This window comes from Equus asinus, chromosome 1 (assembly GCF_041296235.1).
Source record: "Equus asinus isolate D_3611 breed Donkey chromosome 1, EquAss-T2T_v2, whole genome shotgun sequence".
In the NCBI taxonomy this organism is placed as follows: Eukaryota; Metazoa; Chordata; class Mammalia; order Perissodactyla; family Equidae; genus Equus; species Equus asinus.
In genome coordinates this window covers 185,467,839-185,494,314 of record NC_091790.1, presented here as the reverse complement: position 1 = coordinate 185,494,314, position 26,476 = coordinate 185,467,839, and the positions used below count along the sequence as shown (strand labels likewise).

Here is a 26,476-nt window from a genome sequence, read left to right as displayed (position 1 = left end):
AACTGCTATGAGCTGTGCACACAGCTAGACTATAATTCCTAGCCTCTCTTGAAGCTGAGCAGAGCCTTGTGACTCAGTTTCGGTCAATAGAATGTGGATGGAAGTGATGGGTACCAGTTCCAGGTCTGGCCCATAAAAACCTTGTGCAGTGTTAATCAGGCTCTTTTCCCACCCACTGGCTAGAGAGGATTCTGAGAACCCAGAAGAAGATAGAGCCACAAGTTGGAAGAAGCCTATGTCATTGAGTTACTGCGTAGGATTGATCACCACGTTCCACACCTCTCCACCGCTACCAATCCACACTGGACTATGACAAGAACAATACATTTTTACTGGATCAAACCATTGAGATTTTGAAGTCACCATTGATAACAATTAGCCTGTCTTGAGTAATACAACCCTGTTTCCCAACTTTCCTCCTGGTCACGAGTAGGAAGAGAGACTAGGTTAAATTTCTGGAGCCTCAATGCACAGCTTTAGAGGATCAAGATAAAAGAAGGTATCAGAGACCAAACTCAACAGCAGGGAATATTGCATTGAGTAGGATTCTGGAGTTAATTTTAAAGACTTTCCCACAGAGCTGAAGCCATGCATACTAGCCTCTGCTTATCTAACCAGTCCCTGCTGGACATTTTCATACTCTTGGGAGAACAGTGAATAACCACCTCCAAACTAGTTCATATGAACCTCCAGTGCAGCCTGTTTGGTTTAATATGCTTAGAGTCTAGTCAGATAATACCACATTTAAAACCTGTCTTGTGTTGCTTTTTTTTTTTTTTTTGCTATGCATGGTGATTAAGAAGAAGAAGAAAAAAGAAATTAGTAAGTAATTTTATGTTTGGAGATACATTTTTTAAATGATTATATAAGGTTAGGTTGAGCACAGTACTAATGGATCATTATGGGGGAGCCAAGCACTGTGGCAAAAATGAGGTCTTTGGGTGCTTGCCTGAAGATGTTATTGGGAAACTTCTGTTTACTTACAAGACTTTGAAAATTAAATCCTCCTTCAAGTAGCCTCCGGGTGTTAAGGACAATAAATAAAGACCTGCTGATTGAAAACGCTTTAAAAACAACTTGTTATAGCCTTTAAAATAACAAGGGATAAATTCAGCTTAAAATAGAATATTCCAAATTCAGTTAGCTTGCCCAACAGAAACACCAAGATTAAACCAGATTCTACATGTCTCTAAAGATGCTCCACCAAAGGAGGTTTAGCAGTGGCTTGAGACAAGGGCTCTAGAAAATGCTAGATAGCTTCCGGCTGTTAGTTGTAAACCTGAGCCCATTAATGGAAAGGGGGCAATTGATCTCCCTATCTTGGGAGTGCCTAGAGAAACGGATGAACTGGAAGATAGTCACAGACCAGGGGGAAGAGGAGGTGAGAGGTTTAGGAGAAAGTCTCTTTTCTTAGAAGAGTCCCTCTGGAGCTGAAATGGAAGAAGCCGACTTGGGACAGTACTTTTCTCTTCAGAGAAATAAATCCTATTGCCCCATTTTTAAGGGGTGCATGCTAAGCTATGATGATCCTCTAAATTTCCTAATTTCTTCCACAAACTTTATCTTCCATCTCTTTTACCAAGACTCTCCATTCCTTTTTCTTCCCTAAAATCCAAGTCTCCATAAACAGCCAGGTAGCCAGGAAGAGACTTGGTACTTCTTGAGGCTCATCACCAGAGCTGTGTCAGAATCACATGGATCAGAGGAACAGGTGGGCTCAAGGAAATGGTGCTCAGGTAGGGTTAGGAAGCCGAACATCCCCCTCAAGATAGGATCCGTTCATCAACACAAAGGATGCGTGACTTCCTTGTACATCTGCTCAGGGGATGAGCCCTCAGGACTTGACAGGAGTTCTTAAGGGGGCCTGGTGTGGCCATGCAGCACCACGTTATGTGAGTGCTTCCCAATCTCTGCTCTCAATGATCAAATTCATTTTTTCTCCAAGAGCTAAATGCTTTGAAGGATTTTTATCTACTAAATAAATTACATTTGTAAAGAAAAGTTATTATTTATTAGGTATCAGGTATTATATTAATGAGTGCTTTACACACATTATCTAAAATCTTCACAGTAGTCTGAAAAATAGAAATTATTGGCCCCTTTTTACAGATGAGTAAACTGAGGTTCAGAGATGTTAAGTAAATTGCCCAAGTCTTATTGATAGAAACTAAATTCTGGTTAACTTCACCTCCACACCTGCATACTTTCCCATATACTCTCTCTATCCTATAGACAACACACACAACCAACCAGAACTTTTCTTAGTTTGAAGAAACAATCTTCACAATGAGTTGCTGTGGCATAATCTCCCCCACCTTCCAGCCCTCACACCCTCCAAAAAGGAAAGAAGCTTTCCATTATCCTGGCCTGATTCCCTGACTCCTCCTACTTCTACTACCCTCCAAAAAGAAAGAATCTTTCCATTATTTTAGTCAACGTGTTCAGGCTTTATTGTGGGTAAATAGACAATATCTTGTAGGGTTTTTGAAGTACTGGACATGGTTCAAATAATTCCATTATTATCCTTATAGAACTTTGAGAGCCCAGAGAGCCCAGACTGGACACTGGAGCTGGCAGTTCAAATCAAAGGGAAGTCAGGCAGAGGAGAGTTCAGAGAACAGACCCAGGCACAGACCTCCTCCTCTGAGATTCTCCCACTCTTGATTGAGTATTCAGTATTGACTGAGTATTGAGTATTCAGTGACGTACCATGGGTTGATGTGAGGCAGGGAATCCTGTGGGAACACAAGATTTGGTAGTGGGAGTAGGAGGAGTCAGGGAATCAGGCCAGGATAATGAGTGAAAAGAAAGTAAGGAAAAAGAAGAATGAGTGGGAAGGGAGAGGGATGAGGAGAGAGACAGAAGAAGAGGGAAGGAAGAGAAAAGAAGATAAGAACAGGTATATATAAAAAGGAACAAGAAAAGAAGAGAAAAGGAAAAGGATGGATGACCCTTTACGTTGTTTGGTCTTGTAAACTACTGTTGGGGTCTTCATCACCAAACGTAGTAACCCCCAATGGAGGGGATAAGCATGTGTTTCTGGGTCTGCTGAGCAGAGCTTTTGTTGAAGAACTATTTCCTCGAAGGGACTTTCACCACTTCCCCTCCCCAACTGGAAACTATGAAGCCAGAATCTTTAAAATTTACAGAATAAATGGAGAAAAAGGATATTACTAATTCCAGTTGTAAAATGGAAATTGTTACTTCTGTACCCTAAGGTTAAGTACTGTCCTGCTATGCAGAAAATTCACAACTCCCCTATCTTTGTGCTAGCTGAAAAACAAAATGACAAAGCAAACACAAAAAAACAAACAAGCAATAATAACCAAAAACTCCCTCTGGGTCTCCAGAAATAACAGGGCAACCTTGAGCAGAGTTTAACTGACTTGGGTATTTAATCGCTGTAAAATAAAAGGGTTTGTTTGGAAATTAAAAATAACTTATTTTCCTTAGAACCCCAAATTCTTAGTTTTAATAATGAAATCCTTTAACCTAGTTGCTTATATTTCAATGGATCTGTTAGTTTATAGTAGCTAAAAGACAAGAGGTAAATATCAAACAAAGAGAACAGACATATAGTTTTTCCTTACTCTAAAATTTAAACAATACTCAAAAAACATGTAAAGATCTATCTATTCTGCATCCAAAGAAAGTGCTCTTCCTTAATTTTTTATTCTAGAGTCTAAAGTGGTTTGGGGTAGGGGAGAAGAGTGGAGGGCGGAGGGGAAGTTATTTTTAAATACCATAAAAGATTCTTCAGTATCTGAATTCCCAAAGTGTTCTGACTGTTTTTAATAAGTGTTAGCAAAAAGATCTATTTATCCATGGTTAAATTTTGGCTAATGACCAATTTCAGAGTACCTTCTTCTGGGCCCAGAGAAAAAGTAGTCTCTGCTAGACTTCATATTCTAGAAATTTCTGCCCTAATTGACAACCCTCAGATATAAATTTGAACTCCTGTGTCTACTCCACAAAGAGGTTAAAGCCTCAGTCTTAATCCTCTTATCCTTTATACAAGATAAAGACTGTATCCGAGGTGCCAAGCTACTCCTCAGAGCCCCTTTTTCTAAACATTCAAAGTGGGGATAATCATTTTAAAATTGTGCAAGTCAAGTCCCCATTTTTAATTTTTTTTTAATTTTTTTCTTTCTTTTTTTTTTGAGGAAGATTAGCCCCCTGAGCTAACATTTGCCACCAATCCTCCTGTTTTTGCTGAGGAAGACTGGCCCTGAGCTAACATCTGTGCCCATCTTGCTCTATTTCATATGTGGGACACCAGCCACAGCATGGCTTGATAAGCAGTTCGTAGGTTTGCACCCGGGATTTGAACCAGTGAACCCCAGGCAGCTGAGGTGGAATATGCGAACTTAACTGCTGTGCCACCGGGCTGGCCCCCAAGTCCCCATTTTTAAAAAACATTTTTTAACAGGCTGTCCTCATCTTAACCCAGTGATCAATAGTAGCCTTATCAATAGTGAGACAACCAGACATTATGTACAGCCTAATACAATGCAGTAGGAAGTACACAGCATTATCTGTGAAGAATTCTTACCAAAATGTTTAACCTGATCTTATCAAGCCTTTATATCTAACTTTCAGCTTACAAGAAATACAGAGGACAGAAGAACAAGTTTAACAACACCATGAGAAAACAATAGACAAATCCAGAAGGTGGGACATTCTACAGAACAATTAGCCCAGAATCAAGAAGTCAATGTCATGAAACTAAAATGCATGTGAGTGTGAAGAGAGGAAACAGTTCTAGATTAGGAGCCTTAAGAAACATATCAACAGAATGAAATATGTGGATCTCATTTGAATTAACTGTCTTTCAAACAAGTTTAGGGGGAGGACAAAATGGGGAGTTATTCTGGAACAGTATAGAGTTTGTTTGGGATAATAAAGTTCTGGAAATAGTGGTAGCGGTTGCACAACATTGTGGATGCACTTAATGACACCAAATTGTACACTTAAAAATAGTAAAAATGGTAAATTTTACATTATGTATATTTTCCACACAATTTTAAAAAAGACATTTTGGGGACAAATGGGGAAAATTTGAATGTGGATGGGTATTACATGCTATTGGAAAATCATGTGAATCTTAAGTGTGATCATGGAATTGTGCCTACCTAAGAAAGATGTGTTTATTATTTATAGATGAATGCTGAAGTATTTAGGGGTGAAATACACATATTTCTATAACTTGCCTTAAATTACTTCAGCAAAAAAAAAAAGACAAAAAAGAAAGATGAAAAATATACGGCAAAATTTTAGCAATTGTTTGATCTGGGTGATAGATATCGGATGTTCATTATACTGTTCTAACTTCTTTTCTGTATGTACCAGAATTTTGCAAAGGAGAGGGTAACCATGGACAAATCACCTCTCTGTACAACAACACAAGCTACAAATGGAGTTCTGAGCTGGAAGCATGAGTCACCCTGAGGTGCGATGATCTCTGGAAAGCCAAACTTCCCAGAGAGAAGAAGCTGGGGAGCACAGGATGCGTATTGGTGGTCACAATCATGTAAGTCTAACAGAGGTGTTACATATAAAAAAGCAGTCAAAAAGAAAGTTCCAAAGGGTGAAGAAAAAGTTTCAACCCAAAACCGGAATGCAGGAAGTCTGCACAGAGAATCATTGCTCTCGGCTATAACTGGCTTCCCAGCTACCCCACATCCTCCCTCTGGATTTGGGCTGCTTAATCACACTGAAAGGTCAGACCGTTTCAGTTCTGGGAGCTAAACAGAGAGGAAAAGGACTGTTGTCCCCAAAGGCATCCTGTAGATCAATTCCCTTTTACAAATCAATGCACCAGAAAGCACGTCACTAGGTTGTCTCTCTTCTAGATCGTTAAGAAGTTCATCTCCATCTTATTCTTCTTGGAGAGGAGAACTTCAGCGTACCCTGACTAGAAGTGCACTCCAGCAGAGAAGGGACGACGACTTTGAAAAAAATAATCACATAAGGCACTAATAAAAGCTCTGGGAATGTGGGGCTCGCCCTGTGGCCGAGTGGTTAAGTTCGCGCACTCCGCTGCAGGTGGCCCAGTGTTTTGTTGGTTCGAGTCCTGGGCGCGGACATGGCACTGCTCATCAACCCACGCTGAGGCAGCATCCCACATGCCACAACTAGCAGGACCTACAGCACAGAATATACAACTATGTACTGGGGGGCTTTGGGGAGAAAAAGGAAAAAATTAAAAAAAAATCTTAAAAAAAAAAAAGCTCTGGGAGTGTAAAGGGATGGCTCTCCCTGCCCAAAATATCTGATAACATCTGCAAAGCACCTCATTTATTCAACAGTTGTAACCTTGCTATGAAACACAAATCACTTTAATAATTCTGCAATTTCCTTCCGGGTAAAATCTTACTCGGAAATCTTGAAATGAGCAGCTTCCTCTAATGGGTCTTTGATTTGCAGGGAAAAGTAAAGCATTCTTACTTACCAAGGCATTCTGCTCAGGTTTGGTTTGACCCTATCATCTCTACCTGCATCTCTGTATCTCTGTCAGGAATCTTCCTCCAACTGAAGAGCATCTAGGAGAGGGCCATCAACCTTCTCTCTCTCTTCTCCTTCCTATTCTGCAAGAAGAGACAGAACTATCTGATTGTAGGCATAGGGCTACATTTACAGTGGGTAGGGTCCCTGGGCCTCCCCTGCCCTTCCCTCCCCTCTTCCCTTCCCTCTCTTTTCTTCTGTTTCCTCCATCTAGGTGGCCTCAGTGTTAGGAGGGCATTTCTCTCTCATGCGATGAAGTTCAGCCATTTGGTTCTCCTCTATTCTCCCAAATGCTCTTAATTGTTCTTATCATCACACCCAGTGGAGGGTAATAAAATTGCAAGATTCAGATTTGGGCTTAGGACAAGAAAAAATGCCCTCTAAATTGTCTATCTTGGCTCTGAGATCTAGGCCAGTTTACCAGAGAGCTCTGTATTAGCATTTTAGGAGCAACCTGATTAACGAAATGTTACGTTACTATTGGCTCTGTACTGTCAGGGGTAAGGGTACAAACATAACCACAATCAATTTTGGAATACTTTATCACTCCCAAAAGAAACCTTGTACCCATTAGCAGTCACTCCCCATTTCCTCCTAACCTCCTCCATCAGACCTCAGCAATTAGAGAATTGCTACTCCATTTTCTGTCTCTATAGATGTGCTTTTCCAAACATTTCATATAAATGTAATCAGTCTTTTGTGACTGGCTTCTTTCGTGTAGCATGATGTTTTTAAGGTTTACCCATGTTGTAGTACTTCATTCCTTTTTATTGCCAAATAATATCCATTGTATGGATATATCATATTTTATTCAACCATGCATTAACTGGTAGACCTTTGGGTTGCTTCTAATTTTAGGCTATTATGAATACTGCTGCTATGACCATTCATGTACAGTTTTTGTGTGGACATGTTTTCATTTCTATTGGTTGTGTATCTAAGAGTAGAATTGCTGGATTATATTGTGGCTCTATGTTTAATCTTTTGAGGAACAGCCGGACAGATTTCCAAAGTGGTATACAGTTTTACATTCCCACCAGCAATGTATGAAGATTGCAGTTTCTCCTCATCCCCACCAACTATCTGTCTTTTTGATTGTAGCCATCCTAGGGTGTATGAAGAGGTATCTCATTTGGATTTGACTTGCATTTCTCTGATGGCTAATGATGTTGAGCATCTTTTCATGTGCTTATTGGCCTTTCATGTATCTTCCTTAAAGGAATGTCTGTTCAAATTCTCTGTCCATTTTAAAATTGAGTTATTTGTCTTTTTATTATTGAGTTGTAAGAGTTCTTCATATATTCTAGATTCAAGTTTCTTATCAGATATAGGATTTGCAAATATTTTCTCCCATTCTGTAGATTGTCTTTCACTTTCTTAGTAGTATCCTTTGAAGCATAAAAGTTTAAATTTTGGTGAATTTTAATAGTTATACCTCATATTTAGGTCAATGGTCCATCTTGAGTTAATTTTTGTGTATGGTATGGGGAGGGAGTCTATTTTTATTGTTTTGCATGTGAATATCTAATTGACTCAGCAAGACTAGAAAGACTATTCTTTCCCCCATTGAATTGTCTTGGCACCTTTGTCAAAAATCAATTGACCATAAATGTGAGGATTTATTTCTGGACTCTCTATTCCATTCTACTGCTTTATATATATATATCCTTATGCCAGTATCTCACGATCTTGATTATTGTCCTCCAATTTTGTTTTTTCAAGATTTTTCATGCTATTTTGGCTTCCATTTCCATTTGAATTTTAGGATGAGCTTGTCAATTTCTGCAAAAAAATATAAAACAATCCAGCTGGAATTTTGATAGGAATTATGTTGGATCTGTAAATCAATTTTGGCAGTATTGCCATCTTAACAATATTAAGTCTTCTGATCCATGAATGTGGGATGTCTTTCCTATTTCTTGAGGTCTTCTATAATTACTTTCAAAAGTGATTTGTAGTTTTCAGAGTAAAAGTTTTGCACTCCTTTAATTAAATGTATTCCTAAGTATTTTATTTTTTTTTAAAGATTTTATTTTTTTCCTTTTTCTCCCCAAAGCCCCCCGGTACATAGATGTATATTCTTAGTTGTGGGTCCTTCTAGTTGTGGCATGTGGGATGCTGCCTCAGCACAGCTTGATGAGCGGTGCCATGTCCGTGCCGAGGATTCAAACCTATGAAACACTGGGCCACCACAGTGGAGCGCACGAACTTAACCACTTGATCATGGGGCTGGCCCCCAGTATTTTATTTTTTATGATGCTATTTCAATGGACTTGTTTTCTTAGTATTGGGAGGAGATTGTTCATAGCTAGTGAATAGAGATACGATTGATTTTTATATATTGGTCTTGTACCCTGAAACCTTGCTGAACTTTTTTATTAGTCCTCATAGTTTTTTAGTGGATTCTTTAGGATTTTTTATATACAAGATCATGTCATCTACAAATAGATACTTTTTCTTCTTTTCCAATCTGGATGCCTTTTATTTCAATTTCTTGCCTAATTACTCTGGATAGAATCTCCAGTACAATGTTGAATGGAAGTGGCAAGAGCAGACGTCCCTGTCTTGCTCCTGATTTAGGGGGAAAGCGTTTGATCTTTCACTGTTAAGTGTGACATTAGCTGTGAGTTTTTATAGATGCCCTTTATCAGGTTAAGGAAGTTCTGTTTTATTCCCAGTTTGTTGAGTGTTTTAATCATGAACAGATGTTGATTTTTTTTTCAGATTTTTTTTTCCTGCAACTACTGAGATGATCATGTGGTTTTTGTCCTTTATTCTATTGATATGGTGTATTATATTAATTGGTTTTGGAATGTAAAACCAACTTTGCATTCCTGGGATAATTCTCATATGGTCATTGTATATAGTCATTTTTTTTCAATTTTTAAAAATTGTAGTAAAATACACATAACATAAAATTTATTATCTTAAACATTTTTAAGTCTATAGTTCAGTGGTACTAAATATATTCATAATATTGTACAAACATCACCACTATCTATCTCCATAACTCTTTTCACCTTGTAAAATTGATACTTTATATCCATTGAGCAATAAATTCCCATCCCACCCCCTGCCCTAGCAACCCACCATTCTACTTTCTGTCTCTATGATCTTTACTTCTCTGGAGTCTTCCCTCATATAAGTGGAATCATACAGTATTTGCTTTTTTGTTACCGGTTTATTTCACTTAGCATAATATGCTGAAGGTTCATCCATATTGCAGCATATTGCAGAATTTCCTTCTTTTTTAAGGCTGAGTGATATTCCATTGTATGTATATACCTCATTTTGCTTATCCATTCATTTCTTGATGGACACTTGGGTTGCTTCCATGTTTTAGCTATTGTGAAAAATGCTGCTATGAACATGATGTACAAATACCTCTTCAATACCTTGCTTTCAATTCTTTTGGGTATATTTGCTGGATCATATGGTAATTCTATATTATTTTTTTTTCTGCTTTATCTCCCCAAATCCCCCCTGGTACATAGTTGTATATCTTAGTTGCAGGTCCTTCTAGTTGTGGCATATGGGACGCTGCCTCAACATGGCCTCAGGAGCGGTGCCATGTCCGTGCCCAGGATCCAAACCCTGGGCCGCCGCAGCAGAGCGTGCGAACTTAACCACTCAGCCACGGGGCCGGCCCCCATATATATTTAATTTTTTGAGGAACCTCCATACTGTTTTCCACAGTGGCTGTAGCATTTCACATTCCCACCAACAGAGTACAAGGGTTTCAATTTTGCCATATCCTTGCCACACTTGTTTTCTATTTTTTTGATGATAGCCATTCTAATGGGTATGAAGTAGTATCTCATTGCAGTTTTGATTTGCATTTCCCTAATGATTAGGGATGTTGAGCATCTTTTCATGTGCTTATTGGCCATTGGTAGTTTTTGCCTTTCAAAGAATTGGTCTATTTTATCTAAATTATCTACATAATTTATTGGCATACAGTTTTTCATAGTATTCCCTTTTTTAGTATAATCCTTTCTTTATTCTTTTTTCTTTTTTTAAAGATTTTATTTTTCCTTTTTCTCCCAAAGCCCCCCAGTACATAATCATATATTTCTAGTTTTGGGTCCTTCTAGTTGTGGCTTGTGGGACGCCGCCTCAGCATGGCTTGATGAGCAGTGCCATGTCTGCACCCAGGATCTGACCAGCAAAATTAACCACTGGAGCAGAGCGCAGGAACTTAACCACTCGGCCATGGAGCCGGCCCCATAGTATAATGCTTTTCTTTCTTTCTTTCTTTTTTTTTTTTGTTGAGGAAGTTTGCCCCATAATCCTTTTCATTTTTTTCAGATCAGTAGTAATGTCTCCTCTTTTGTTTTTGATTTTAGGAATTTGAGTCTTCTCTCTTTTGTTTCTTGATCAATCTAGCTAAAGTTTTGTCAATTTTGTTGATCTTTTAAAGAAGCAACTTTTCATTTTGTTCATTTTCTCTATTGTTTTTCTGATCCTTTGTTTAATTAATTTCCACTCTAATCTACTATTTCCTTCCATCTGCTTGATTTGAGTTTAGTTTGCCTTCCTTTTTCTAGTTTCTTAAACTGGAAGGATAGGTTATTGATGTGAGATCTTTCTTTCTTTTTGTTTCAATATAGGCATCTAACAATAAATTTCCCTCTAAGCACTGCTTTGATACATTCCATAAATTTTGGTATGTTTTGCTTCTATTTTCATTCATCTTAAAGTATTTTCTAATTTCCCTTGTAATTTCTTCTTTTACCTATTGGTTATTTAGGAGTGAATTGTTTAATATCCACATATTTGTGAATTTATCAAATTTCCTTGTCTTATTGATTCTAATTTCTTTCCATTGTGGTCAGAAGTCACGTTTTGTATAATTTCAAATCTTTTAAATTTATTGGGACTTGTTTTATGACCTAGAATATAGTCTGTCCTGGAGAATAGTCCATATTCCTGAGAAGAATATGTATTCTGCTGGTGGTGGTTGGAGCATTTTATAGATGTTTGTTAGGCCTAGTTTGTTTATGGTTTTATTACAAAATGAATAACACGTTGTTATAATTATTACTTAATATGATTTTATGTCTTTTTAGAAAGTTGAGAAAAGAAAGGAAAGCAAGTTATATTTAGAGTTTATGTCACCCTCCTTACTTACCATTTCTGGTTCTCTTCATTGGTTTCTGTGGATTTGAGTTACCATCTTATAACTCATTTCTTACTCTAATACAGCTTTGTTCCCACCAACCTCCTTTGTGCTGTCATTGTCAAATATATTCTTTTATATAATTGCTTTTTATATCATTTAAGAGAATAAAAGAAAAGAAATATGAATTGATACATGGTCTTTTATAATTACGTAATTAGATTTAGTGAGTGCTCTTTGTTTTTTTGTGTGGATTTGAATTACTGACTGGGGCCACTTGTGTTCAGCCTGAGGAATTTTCTTGTTTTTTGTAACTCTAGCCAGCTAGCAATGAATTCTTTCAGATTTTGTTTATCCGGGAACATCTTTATTTCACTTTCATTTTTGAGAGAGAGTTTTACTGAACAAAAGATTCTTAGTTGACATGGTTTTTCCTCCCCAGCACTTTGAATATGCCGTCTCATTGCCTTCTGGCCCCCATTGTTTCTGGTGAAAAGTCAGTTGTTAATCTTATTTGGATTCCCTTGTATGTGATAAGTTGGTTTTTTTCCTGCTGTTTTCAAGATTTTCTCTTTAACTTTCTCTTTCAACATTTTTACTATGATATGTCTAGATGTGGATGTCTTTGTGTTTATTCTACTTGGAGTTAGATGAGCTTCTTGGATGTATAGATTAATATTTTTCATTACATTTCAGAAGTTTTCAGCCATTATTTCTTCAAATGTTTTTTCTGCTCCTCACTCTCTCTCCTCTTCTTCTGGTAATCCCATTATGCATATGTTGATGTACTTGATGGTATCCCATATTTCCCTGATTTTCTGTTTATATTTCTTTATTCTTCTTTCTCTCTGTTCTTGAGATCAAATAATATCTATCTATTTATTTTCAAGTTTGCTGATTCTTTCTCTTTCTTATACTATTGAGCCCCTCTAGTGAATTTTTTTCTGTTATTGTATTTTTCAATTTCAGAAAATCCATCAGGTTCTTTTTAAAAAATAATTTCTATCTGTTTGTTGATTATCTTATGAGACATTGTCATCATACCTTCTTTTGCTTCTTTAAGCATGGCTTCCTTTAGTTATTTGAACATGTGATAATAGCTGCTTTGAAGTCTTTGCTAAATTGGATATCTGGGCCCTCTCACAAGGAGTTTCCATTGACTGCTTTCTTCCTCCTTTCTATGGGTCACATCACACTTCCTGTTTCTTTGCATGTCTCATAATTTTTTTGTTTAAAACTAGACATTTTAGATAATATACTGTAGCAACTCTGGATACTGATCCCCTCAACCTTATCATTTATTTTTAAGTTTATGAGGTCATTGTTGTAGTTTGCTTTTTTATTTCCTTAGTGACTTAGCTAGATTATTTTAGTAAAGTCTCTTTCCTTGAAGTGTGAAACTTCTGATGATGCTCCTCAGAAGGTGCATGCTTGGTCATATGCACAGTCATTCTGGGATGAGAGTGATTTTAACACAGGTCTCTTTGACTGTCTCTATTCCTGATCTCTCTGTTAAGTTGTCTGTCCCTGCTGGTCTCATGCCTAGTTATTAGGCTCCATTAGTTGATAGCCAATCACTCTATTGTTTTCAACAATGCCCTGTAGCATAAATTGCTCCACAGTCTGATCCAATTAAATGTAAGCCCCTCTGCAGAGATAGATTTCAAGGCCACTCCTTGAGATTTTTTCTGACCCCTAGAGGGCTCTTCTAAGCTGTCTTTTTTCCTGGTTCTCTCTGGTAAACTAGCTGGCCTACAGTCTAGCTTGTTGCTCTCATGGAGCTACCAGCTTCCTCTTAATTGCTTATCACCAAAATCTCTATTGTTTTCCACAACTCCTTTCAGCTTGAATTTCCCCATACTCTGTTCCAAATAAAGTCAGTTCCCTTGTGGAGATCTTCAGAGTTCTCTGTTCTTATCATCTGTCTCTTCCCCTGGGCAAAATCTCTAAGGTTCTGCTCTTGAAGTGGGGGCAGGGACAGTGACCCACTTCTCTTGGAGTGATACCCCTTCTTAACAAGCATGCCACTGACTGGGGGTAGTAGCCTTGATCTTCTTGGTTTTCATCTCCCTTTGTGGAACAATAACTTTAAATGGTTGTTTTAAAAATAATTTCACCAAGTATGATTGTTTTGTTGAGGAGTGGGTCTGTGGAACTCCTCAAACCACCATTCTGGAAATCGTCCCCTAACAAGATCTTAATAGCAGTAAACCTTTTCTTGACTGCTAACAATATGAACTTCTTCTGAACTTCTGCTAGAATTTGGGTTCTGATGGAAAATAATTGCAACACAAAGACTAAATTGCAGGTGAATTTGGAGATAAAGGTACTGATTGATCCCCCTTGAGCAAAATGAAAACTTTATAGAAAGACTCTGACAACCCACCACACTTGTGCATTCCAAGCATGGAATACCAGTAGATACTGATAAAAATAAACCACTAAACCAGGTATCAGGAGACAAAGGTACTAATTCTTAGCTCTCTCCCTGGTTTTCTAGGTGAACTTGAGTAAGCCAGTCAACTTCCTCTGGGCTCTGGTTCCAGTATTTGTGTTAAAGTATTTGTCTCACTACTGATCCCCCAAACAGAGCATGTGGTTTAAATTGTGTTTATGATGCAGTAATTTCCACTAAATCTTCCCCATTCCTTTGTCATCCTGCCATCTCTTGTGACTGACATCATTCATCTGGGAAGTATCTGTCTGGGCTTTGAGAGTTATTCCTGCTTTTGATCTGTGAACTCCAGACTGAGCCTTGGCCTATAAGCACCATGTTCTAAACACCCTGAACTTGTTGGATGGGGAAACAAAGTCACAAAGGCTTATCCCTACTCTCACTAATGTTTTAATTTGTGAAAGAAAAGGAAGTAAGAAGCTTAGAATTTCCAGCTCTGATCTTTTGGTCATAGTCTACTGTTCTAAGTGAGAATTATTTCTTATCCTCCCCAACCACTATCGTTTTTGGTTACTTAAAATGTAGTTGGTTCCTAAACAATTCATCTCCGAACTATCTTTGGAACAAAGTTTGCCTCCAGTTGGATCTTTATGAGGGCCTGTGGCCCTGACTTAATTTTTACTGACTTCTTAATAAGCACTGCCACAAGCCATTTGAATACCCTGGAGATCAAGGTTAATAAGTCCCATCAGTCATTAAGGCTGTTAAAATCAGTCTTCCTCCCGAGATTAGGTCTAACAAGCTCACCCACAGGACCAGGATTCTTGGCCAAAAAAGTCCAGGTCTGAACTGAGAGCAACTGACCAAAGCAGGAGTAACCCAGTTGTTTTACTGGTAGCAACCAAACCATTGTGCTGCCTTGTAGCCAGTTTTCACAGCACAGTAAAGTTGTTTAAAAATTTGGAGCCCAATGGGGAGTTACTGCTTGATAGTTCTAGAGTTTTTGTTTTGGATGATGGTAAAGTTTTAGAAATAGATAGCGGTGATGGTTACATAAGATTATGAATATACCTAATGCCACTGAATTGTACATTTACAATGTAAATTTAAAAATGGCCAAAATGGTAAACTTCATGTTATGTATATTTTACTGCACACACACACACACACAAAACCCAAAACCCACTTGGGGCCCCACTGCTGCTGGCTCTCTGTGCAGAATGTTCCTCAGATTGTTTAATAATGCCATCTAATCTGGGGCTTTGACAGCACCTGAGTTTCCCAAAGAGTCCCAAAGGTTTCCTGAGTATTACTGCCATCAGCATGGCAAATGAAAAAAAAAAATTTAACTTCCCGTGTCTTCCTGTTTCTCCAGGAACTTGGAAATAATATGCAGCTACTTAGAGTCCAGGGATGCAGGAGGGCTTAAGATGGGTGTATGTACATTTACAGTTAGCCTGAGTTGGCATCCACTTTCTTGTGCCCTCATTAAGTGGTACCTGAAATAACTAGGAGGATCATTAAGTGGCTTACCATAATCCTTCTAAATTGTTAGACTTAATCTAGAATTATGACGGTACAACCCCAATTAACTGCCAATAGTTTTGAACATCCTTTTCTGATTGACTATGTCTTTTCCCTGTTTATCTGTTAGCCTGCCACAGCCTTGTGACCCAAGGCTCTGCGATGGATCAGCCTTCCTACTCACTCCCTCCTTCGCACACCATGTCTCCATGGAAACAGCTTGTCAGGCCCTGCTTGGCTGCAGGTTCTGAAGACCTCTCATCTGCAGCCTCAGTCCTGCACAGATTCAGACTTAATAAGCCAGGCTTCTTAGTAGGAGCTTGTGTTAGGAGCCCCATGCTCTCTAGCCAGTGGGGTCTGGAATTATCCTTAAGCTTCTTTTGGGGTACACCTGGGGAGTCCCTAGCACCACTGAGTTGCCCTGACCTTCCACCACTGATATTCAGGCCAGCGGCAGGGTTTCTGCCCTGGGTTCCTGCTTCAACCTGAACTCATCATCTGCTTCCAGCAAGCCGTTTCCTCCCATCATCTCCCCCCACCCACAAAGGTGAGAGCCATTCTGAGCTCTTCAGACCCCACCTGTGGTTGATCACCAGGGACAGTTGGTGCAACCGCCTTTGTATCTCTCAAACTCATCTTTCTCTGCATCCCTATTACCTCTGCTATGGTTCAGGACACATCATTTCCTTTTTCAATTACCGCAAGATCCTCCAACCTGGTCCTCCTACTTCCAGGCTTGCTTTCCGTGCAGCCACTCTCCACATGACAACTAGTGAGAAAACTTTCTAAAACAGCAGACCCGACATGTCCTTCTCCCACAGAAAGTCAGTTAGCATTTCCCGTTGTTCTCAGGATTGATTTCAGCCTGCTCACATGACACATAAGATTACACCTTCATAATCTGATCCCTGCTCACCTCTCCAGGATTATCTCTTGCCACTTTTCCTGCATGTTCTGACCTCAGCCACACCAAACCACTTTACTGCTCCAATGAGCCGCCTGTTCTCTCTCGCTACTGGGACTTTGCATTGCTGCCTCCTCCACCTGCAGTGTCCTTCTTCCCCTCCTTCTGTATAAGCCTTTCACACGTTCCTGGGAAAGCTTTCCCAACTCCCGAATCTTAAGCTCCTCCTCTGAATTCTAGAGCTCCTGTGTTTACTCCCTTTCTGCCTTTCTGCTGAACTGTCAACTCCCCAAGGGCAGAGTGGGCCAACTCTAGCTCAGTGCCTAGCACATTCACTCAAATGTCTGTTGTATAAGTGAAAGAATGAAGAATAAGCCTCTGGAATAAAAATGTCACCATATGCTGATTATAAGTATATCCTTTTCCAGAGTCTTCTCTTGTCAGGCACCATTTATCCACCAGATTGGACCAGCTATGAGTTTGCTACACCGCCAGGACACTGCAACTTGGACTGCTGGCCATTGTCCTTAGGGGCACTTCTACAAATGGGTCAGTTGCCCCAGCTCAGCTCTGGCTAGTTCTGGTTGCCTCCTTTTTGTTAGTCTCTGGGGAGGTCCCTGCTGGCCTGTGGCTGAACCCGTGTGGCCTCTGTCAGCAGCTGGAGAGCCATTCCTAAGAGCTGAGATAGTGAGTCAGCCCTCCTCTCATTGCCCAGGAAAGATTCCTTCCTCACTGATTATACAGTGTCACCCAGGCTATGTTTTTCTTAGTGGAACCCAAGATTTGGAATCGTTGTAAGAGGAGAAAATGGCAGATAATCTCAGGAATACACAAGATCTGTCATGTTTCTCCAGGAGAAGTATTTTGGTGGGGGGTGGGGGGAGTGACGGAAGTGGTAAGAGATCTGTGTTCATAGACAAAGAAATAAATCAAAGGAGGAGTTGAGTGTATATGGACCTTTTTCCCCAGAGATTTCAATGGATTATCTGGGAAAGAAGCCAGAAAAAGAGACCTCTCACCAGAGGTGGGTGTCCACCCACGTGGGTACGTAGTGTTAAAGAGCACCCAGCCTTCAATGCTGTCCCATTCACTTTTTCCTAAATTAACACACCTCTCACCTTCCCAAAATGAGAAACCAACCAACTTTTTGCTGGGGACCTGGATAAGACAAAAAAACCATGGCTTTTGCCTCAAACTGAGTTCCCTTGCTACCAGTGTTAGGCTTTCAAAGACAGGGAGGAGTAAGGACTCTAGAAGAGGCGGTAACAAAGCACAGGCACAATCTCACTTTCTTCCTTGCAGTAAGAAAGCAAAAGATCCATTAAATGAGAAAGTGTATGTGAAAGCACTTAGCACAGTGCTTGGCAAATGGATGGAATTCAATAATATTGACTTTTTTTTGTTTTATCTACACTCAGTGTAGGGACCCATAAGGCAGTTTTATGTGTTGGAAGAATAACAGGGCAACTGGTGAGAGTGGCGGAGTATTCTCTACCTGGATGATAGCTAAAATTTTGCCATTAGAGGTTCTTTCCTTTGACTATTAAAAAACAAATACCAATTAGAGGCAAAACACATTGTCTTCAGACATTTCAAGTTTACTATTAATGGTTGGTTATATTCTTTTCTTTTTACAGGCAGTAGTGGAAAGAACTTAAAGGCATTAAACATCATCATAGATGAGGGGAAAGTACAAATTTTTTATTTCTCAAAGCTAAACCAAAACCTATCTGTCTAAATTGGAATACTATTACTCCTATAACTTCTACTATATAAATAAATAGTTTTAACAAGTATAAGGTTCTAGTAGAAACGAGACAGCAAATGTAGAGACCAAGCAACAACTGGGTCATCTCCCTCGGTACTGAGACAGTGTCTTAGTTGGACAGCTTAGGACTGGCAGATCTTGTCTGTTGACAACTTAGAAAGTGGTAGTCGGGAGGCACAAGGAGAACAGAAATCACAAGCACTTGTACACACAGAAAGTTCTTAATAGGCAGCTTCTAACTCTACTTTATGTTTTAATACTGCCAAAACCTGGGACAGCACTCACAGTGCTTGAGGTACTCAACCAATCTTTGTTTAACCAAAACCAAACTCAAAACAAAACACAACTGGTACTTGTTAACACCAGTGAGCTATGTCCCACACTGAGTTCCATAATACTGTCAGCTTAACGTAAGCTCTGTAAACAAGCACCCACGTCTATATTTGCACAGCACTGCCCCCCATGTACTTTCTCTTTTACACACTCAGCCATTTCCTGAGATACGTTGTCTTTACTGCCCCCATTTATAGGTGAAGGAACCATGGCATGACAGGTCGTGAGGCTTGCTCAGATTAGCAGAAAATCAATGTTAGCCTAGAGTATAAGATTCCTAACTCCAAAATTAAAAGACTGAAAAATAGACTTTATTGGGGGGAAAGAGATTCCCCTTAATATTTCAATAAAGAGCTATTACAACTCAATAATTAAAAGACAGACACCTCAATGGAAAAGTTGGAAAAGGATACAAACTAACAAGTCATAAAAGGAGATCTCTGTAGCCATCAAAGAAAGGCTCTGCCTAAAATGTGAGTTCAGAGTTCTCTGATAAGATGGTCTAGGCTAAGCCTCCTAGCTGAGGATGAAGAAAAATGGGCTTTCTTCCTTGCCCTAATCCCAAACCTGAATCTTGCAATTTTAACACCCTCCACTGTGAATGAAGATGTGAGAAAGCCAAGAGCACTGGGAAGAACAGAGTCGCATGGCATTGTCTGGGCCTCTGGAAACAGCAGCAACTGAGGAGGAGGAATGCAAAGGGTAGCATCACAGGGCCTGTGGGCCCTCTGATGTTCCTCAAGAATGGAGTCAAGCCTTGTCTGGCCCCGTGCAGAGCCCCTATAGTCTTGTTACTCAAAGTGTTGTCTGCAGTCGGCAGCATTACAGAAATGCAGAACCTCGAGCCCCACTCCAGGCCTCTTGAACCAGAATCGGCATTTAGCAAGCTTTCCAGGAGACATATAGGCACAGTGGAGCTTGAGAAACGCTGCCCTAGGGGGCCTGGCTCAGGGTTTGCTCATTGTAGGAGCTTGGTCAATGTCTGCTGACTGAATGAAAGCCTGGACAGGATGAGCTCTGGGGTCCCTTTCAAAAGTAAATCATTGGACTTACTGAAAACTAGTCACTATTCACCTGAGTAAAATATCAACCATTTTATAAAGGGCTTTAAGTAAGATTAATGAATTAATAATGCCGTTTGATATTGACACTTTCTACAGTGAATTTAGAGTTTCTTATAAATATTATTTCACTAGGCTTCTTTATATACCCAGGAGGCACCTGCAAGGCGTAAATCCTTCTCTTTGTCCTTTCTGGTCTACCTTTCACAAAAGGGAAAATACTGGGAATGTAAAAGCAAATGAGTGAAAATGAGAATAACAAATCTGAAAAGGCTGAAGAAGAAAGTGCCCACCAACGTATGGACATTGCTCTATCACCTGCCTTTCTAGACAGCAGAGTCCGTAAGCTTTCAGCTTGTACCATATGGGCATGTGTTTGAAGGGGGTGATGGTGAAGAGGGAAAGAAGAAACAAGGAAGAGAAAGAAGGGACCGAGAATTAAGGACCCTGTGCTGTCCTATGAACTGACACAGGCAGAGGCTCCAAATCGGGCCATTAAATTAATTCTGAAGCAACAATATGCACCATCATCATCAATGTCATTATCATTTTAATTCTACTTGCTGTCTGCCAGCCTCTTTACTGAGCAGACCATCTTAGTAGCAACCCAGCCCCTAGCTTCAATTGGCCACAGACCTTAGGCTGCCAGGAAACCAGTTACAAGAAGGGAGACAAAAGGGATCCAGAGGATGGAGAAGCATTCTGAGTTCCGCTAATGAGTGAGGTGACTCATGGCTGACTCAGACAGACGAAGTACAAGCCTGGGAGAGAGGAGGCAGTTGGGGGCAGACCTCAAAGGAGCCCTGCTGCAAACGTTCAAATGGAGCTAGGCGGCCGGGGATGCAGTGTTATTTAGAGAAATGCCTGCAGCTCTGGCGTTGGAGGGAGGAGCGTATCCTGAAAACAGAGGGAGAAAATTGTGTTTGAGGCCAGAAACTGAGTTGTGAATCCATAGCCTTCTATGCTTAGACAAATGTGTAACATTCTCTAGTGACATTGACTTGCTATTTGGCAAATCTCAGAATACTAACTCAATAGGAATTAATTGTCATCGTGTCCCTGGGAGTAGAGGTAAATCAGGTGCCACCCTCTATTTTTCTAATGATTTCAATTAGAAAAATGAGCCTCTTTTGACTTTCCTTAGTATTTTACATTTGGAGACCATTGTGATCCAACCTGTGCTTATAGATAGATTTTTTAAAAATTTGAACATATGGCTAAGGTGTCTTCTGTCATATTAATGGCTAGTTGAGGTTTTTAGTTTGAAGATTCCAGGGTCACACATTGTTCTGAGGGTTGGTAACTGCATTGTCCTACATGGACTGTACTGAAATGAGATGACTGTCCCAACAAATACTCTATCTGGGCCCCTGAAGAGTGTGCATTTATGAGATGGCTGGATATAGGTATAGACTACCTGAGTGACACAGTTTTTCTCCGTGTGTTAAATAACCCACAGAGAGGTCACACCCGTGACCTCAGCCACATTAAGACAACCCAAACCAACTGAGCTATCTAAAAATAGTTTTGGTTGACTACATATTTATATGTGATTTGAAGACTATTGTCACAAATGTACTTCACCAAAATAGCACCATGGTGGTTGAAAAGGCAAGGATTCTTCGGCAGTTTGGCCACCTGTGAACTTTCATTGAGATGAAAAATAATTTGCTCCAAAAGCAAAAGTGTTTCAGCTTTGCCTGCCCCCAACAGACAGCAACAGCAGTTGGATGTGGTTGTTTTAGCCTTCGCCAACTAGTTTTCTGTCACCAGCAGGTTTGCTGTATTTAATTGGGGGTGTTTTGCAACATTATTAATCCCAGTATGTCTGATAATTGCAAAAGCAATGAGAATGTTGAATGTGCTATTGAGAAGACGCTTATGATTATGATGAAAATAAAGGAGATTAACAAATTGAATGTGGTAAGAAAAATCACCAGTGTTGTACGTGGGTAAGAGATGGAGCATTAGTCAATAGGGGTGATTCTGAAAGACAAAGAGAGATTCAAAACGTGTGAAAAATGCTGGCTGGGTCTAAGCAATGAACAGCAAGAAATGAGGAAAAGTAATCCAAGAAATGGAAATAATTTGGAGTGTGTGATTAGAGAACTGGCATCAACTTTGAATGACTACAACGCAAATATTCATTCAGGTAAGGGCTAAAAATGTGTTCAAGCATGTAAAAGCCAGGTGTGGTAAAAGTTCCCATTCTGAAACCTTTGCTGAACACTAGTGATAGTTCCATAGATTCGCGATCTGCTAGGTCTACGCACATCAAATTCCTTATGGAAGCTCCTAAGGAGTTCTTTACGACACTTGGCAAAGCCCACTAAAGGCCACCTTGACCAATTTTCAATTTACATGAACTGGTCTACTTTGGATAAAGAAGTCCAGTAAGAATGGGTATCAGCAAGGAGATGAGAATGCTACCTACTTTTAAAGCTTTGAAGAACCATCAAACCCCTTTTTGGTGGAAATGTGTCTTTCTAAGCTTAAATTACTCTTAGCTAGCTTTGTCTTACTAACAGTCTTTCAGAATTCACCTGTTTGTAAGATGTATGAGTGTGTATATTTCTCTGTATTTTTTTTTTGAATCATGCTTTTTAATTTTATATTGGGTAGTGGGATTTTCTTTCTGCTTTCAGCTAATTCTTTAACTTGGTTTTTTAATGGCAGCTTATTCCATTTCCTTATATGTCATTTGAGCCACCTTTTGCTGAACTCATAAAAATGCTGATATTAATATCATTTGGCATAAATTGTTATGTTTCTCTGAATATTAAATATAAATATAAATTATTAGAATGAAGTTACTAGGTCATAGTATTATGAACATATTTAAAGTTTTAATATATTTCCAAATTTTCCTTCAGAAAGGTTTTTCCAACTGACATCCCTTCCAGAAAAATATCAATGTTTCTATTTCCATGTATCTTTGTCAGTACTAGATATTATTTTTCTTTTATCTCTATTCATTTTGAGGAGAAAAAATATTTTAAAATCTTTATTTGATTGTTATTGAGATCTTTTTATTTTTTTAATGCATGTCTTTTGCCAATTTTTCTATTGAAATGTTTACCTTTTAATTATTGGTTTGTAATAGCTCTTTGTATATTAAGGAGAGTCTCCCACCTCCCCATTTTTCATTAGCCTTTTAACTTTATCTATAGTGGCCACTCCTGTTTTTCATCTCTAAAGATAATATCCATCCCAATTAATTCACATGGCTGATGGGAATACTAAATAAGAAAATATTTGTGAAAATGCTATAAAACATAAAAGATTTTTATCACATACTTCCAATGTTGATGCTACCCAGAAATCAAGAGGGTTGGCCTACAAATCTAACATGAATTTGTAGACAATTAAATTCTTATTCTTGGCTCTGACAGTATCTTACAAAACAAGAAATTAATTTAAACCTTTTGTATCATAGTTATTAGGAATGTTATGAAAATAAACAAAGATGTCAGATATAAAAGCACTCTGAGACTTTTAGATGATTCCTTATAAAACCAAACTGTTGCACTATTTTTCCTTTACTTTTTTTGAAAAATCTAATTAACCCAGTACAGGCTCATTACAACAGAAGAGGCACCATATTCATCACTATTGTTACCTCAGGCTCATAAGCTATACCTGCTCACCTTCCCAAATACTCCTTTTCTCAAGCTTTTCTTTACTTGAAAACAAAAAGAAATCAGTCAGTGAAAAACTCTTCTCCAACAGAAAGAAATGCTTTTAAAAATTGTATAGTTTTATAATTACTTAATTAACCAATATCTAAAGGCGTACATGGAGAAGTCTTGCATCCAATGATGTCTCCATCTTTCTTGTGTATCCTTCCAGTGTTTCTTCATATATATGCAAGTGAATACAAATAAATATTATCATTATCATTTGTCTCTTTTTTTCTTTTTTGAGGAAGATTAGCCATGAGCTAACTACTGCCAGTCCTCCTCTTTTTGCTGAGGAAGACTGGCCCTGAGCTAACATCCGTGCCCATCTTCCTCTACTTTATATGTGGGACACCTGCCACAGCATGGCTTTTGCCAAGCGGTGCCATGTCCGCACCTGGGATCCAAACTGGCGAACTACTGGCCGCTGAGAAGCGGAACGTAGGAACTTAACCACTGAACCACCAGGCTGGCCCTATCATTTCTCTTTATATTCACAAAAGTGGCGTATTCTATACATTGTTTTCTACCTTACTTTTTTAACTTAACAATATATCTTGAATAGGAGACCTTCAATAGGAAGCCATTTAACGTAAACATGAGGCATGATGACATGGGCATTAAACAAGAAAAGTTTTAAATTCCTGTCTCAGTTCTGTCACCATAATTCTAGAAGCTCATAGTTGGATAGTGTGTTAAAAGATTTACTAGTCAGTCATGAAACCTATTTCCTCTTTTTCCTAGGCACAGGACTGCATTTGAAGCCTCCCTTGCAGTTAGATGTGGCCATGTGACTGAATTCTACTGGACGGAAAGAATGTGAGCAAGGCTTATGTGCACCACTTCTAAGTCCAGCCCATAAAAATCTCCCCACACAATCCTCCATGTTTTTTCCCTATCTGTCAGCAGGATATCATAAGCCACTTGTTGAAGATGGCAGAATTGCAAGATGGAAGGGCCTGGTTCCTTGAATTACCATTTGGAAGAGAGCCACTTACCATCAGGAAAACGCCCCTTTTTTTATTTAAAAGATTTTATTTTTCCTTTTTCTCCCCAAAGCCCCCAGGTACATAGTTGTGCATTTTTAGTTGTGGGTCTTTCTAGTTGTGGCATGTGGGACGCCCCCTCAGCACGGCCTGATGGGCTGCGCCATGTCTGCGCCCAGGATCCGACCCGCAGAACTCTGGGCTGCCGAAGCGGAGCGTGCGAACTTAACCACTCAGCCATGGGGCCGGCCCCGAAAACATCTTTTTTGATGTTATATGAGCGAGAAATAAATTTCTTATCATGTCTGAGCCATGAGACAGTTTTAGGTTTGATATACAGATTTAATATGGCAGCTAATATTGCCTTAATTAACGCAGACAACAAACTGGAAGTCCCTCCAGCCCAATGATTGGCATATGGCAGGTGCTTGATAAATGTGTTTGGATGAATGAATAAATACTTGAACATCTCTGGAGATAAAGAATTAATTCACTACCCCATTGGTCAATTTAGTACATTTCAATCGGCTTGAATTACTGGTAAATTACTTATATGTAGCTAAACTTGTACCAATTTGTGACTGCCTTTTGCAGTCACACAAAATAATTCTGAGCCCTCTTCAAGACAGCCTTTTAATTATTTAACAGACCCTCCCCCACCCCCTCCATGACAATCCTCTGGTCTGCAAGCTAAATAGTATAATGCTTTTAATTGTTCTTCTTCAGTTATAGTTACTAAAACTCTTAGCGCCATCTTTACCCTCCTCTGGGCACATTTGGGTTTGTCATTGTTCTCCATAGAGTGGGTACTAAGGACAGAATGTCTTATTCTTGGCAACACTGACCAGCCCGGAGGTTACCAAGTGCCCCTCTTAGTCAGGACTCCATACGTCAATTAACACAGCTTAATATTTTAACAGTCTTTGAGGTGCCATATCTCTTGTTGACTCATTTTGAACTTGTGGTCAAGCTTCCTACCTCTTTTTTCTCCTCTCCCTCGTCCCCAACATACACACTAATCTTCTATATGACCTTAGACAAATCACTTCTTTGGGACTCATTTCTCATGTGAAAAATGAGGTGGTTGGACCAGATGATTTCTGAGTTGTTTTGTTTTTTGATGTTCTAATATTCTTTGAGTCTAAAACAGGAAGTTCTGGGAGAACTCACATTGTACCTTTACATAGAATCTTTCACCATAGTGCTATGAGAGTATAAATCTGCCTGGAAACATTAAGCTCAGCAAACAACATGAAACTGTGCAGCTAATTTTTCTCAGCTGTATTAAGCTTATATTCACAGACATGTGGATAGTGTGTGGTAAATTGTATATATACATTAAGGCCAATGGACTATGCTGAACTATAGTAGTCGAGGGGGGAGAAAATAAGGCACAGGCAGAAAAAAACAGTAAAAGCATGAGGGGAATCTGGGTGTGGTTTTTTCTGAAAGAATTCTCTCTCCATCACTTTTTTTTTTTTTTTTTTTGGTGAGGAAGATTGGCCCTGAGCTAACATCTGTGCCAATCTTCCTCTATTTTGTATGTGGGATGCTGCCACAGCATGGCTTGATGAGTGGTGTGTAGGTCCACGCCCGGGATCCAGGCCTGTGAACCCCGGGCCACTGAAGCAGGACATGCGAACTTAACCACTATACCACTGGGCCAGCCCCTCCATGGCTTTTTTAACCCAGGGGTGAGTGACCATGAACAAGGGGCTATACATTTCACTCAGCAGAAAGCCTGGTTTGATGTCTTGTCAATTTCCTCATCTCACTTCACACACTGTCCAAACAAACAAAAAATATATACCCTCAGCCAATGGGCAAATAAATGCGTTTGCAGTCTGGGGGAATCAAACTGTATCTCCATACCCCTTGCCTTTGGTCAATTTCCTGTAAAGCAGATATCTTACATGATTTGGGCTGATTACTTTCTCCTGGTATTTCTGCTTGACAGTCCTCCATCCGTGCCTAAAGAGGCTGGATCCACTTCTCACCCTAGACAGAGATTCTACGCATTATTATTTGACCTCTTTTGGAAAACTCATTGCCAGCTTTATAACCCGATCTGGGCACGGTCCCCATTGGGGCCTGCATTTCCTCTGGATGATGCATTGGTTTCCTAGGTGACGGCGGGAAGGAATAGACCTGTTAGCTTGTGGCTTCTGACTCACTCACTGCAATGGACGTCACAGAATCGTGGCT

At 39.4% G+C, this 26,476-nt stretch overlaps 1 protein-coding gene and 1 long non-coding RNA gene across 16 annotated transcripts in view; one reads left to right on the top strand and one right to left on the bottom strand.

Moving 5' to 3' along the window:
• The window catches only part of MKLN1 (muskelin 1), a 311,721-nt gene that overhangs the window by 199,977 nt on the left and 85,268 nt on the right, over positions 1 to 26,476 (bottom strand). For 4 of the 15 annotated variants that reach the window (XM_070513561.1, XM_070513590.1, XM_070513553.1 and 1 more), the window contains one exon: positions 6,452 to 6,587. The exons of 8 other annotated variants lie outside the window; for them this stretch is intronic. In XM_070513561.1, the coding sequence (XP_070369662.1) occupies positions 6,452 to 6,459 (8 nt within the window). In that variant the 5' untranslated portion in view covers positions 6,460 to 6,587. The remainder of the gene's footprint in view (positions 1 to 6,451; positions 6,588 to 26,476) is intronic. 3 more of the 15 variants (XM_070513548.1, XM_070513573.1, XM_070513608.1) reach the window with 2 other exon arrangements.
• On the top strand, positions 4,600 to 24,741 carry LOC106830917 (uncharacterized). Its single transcript, XR_001398021.3, has 3 exons — positions 4,600 to 4,736; positions 5,350 to 5,530; positions 24,030 to 24,741. It is a non-coding gene; the product is annotated as an uncharacterized lncRNA (long non-coding RNA).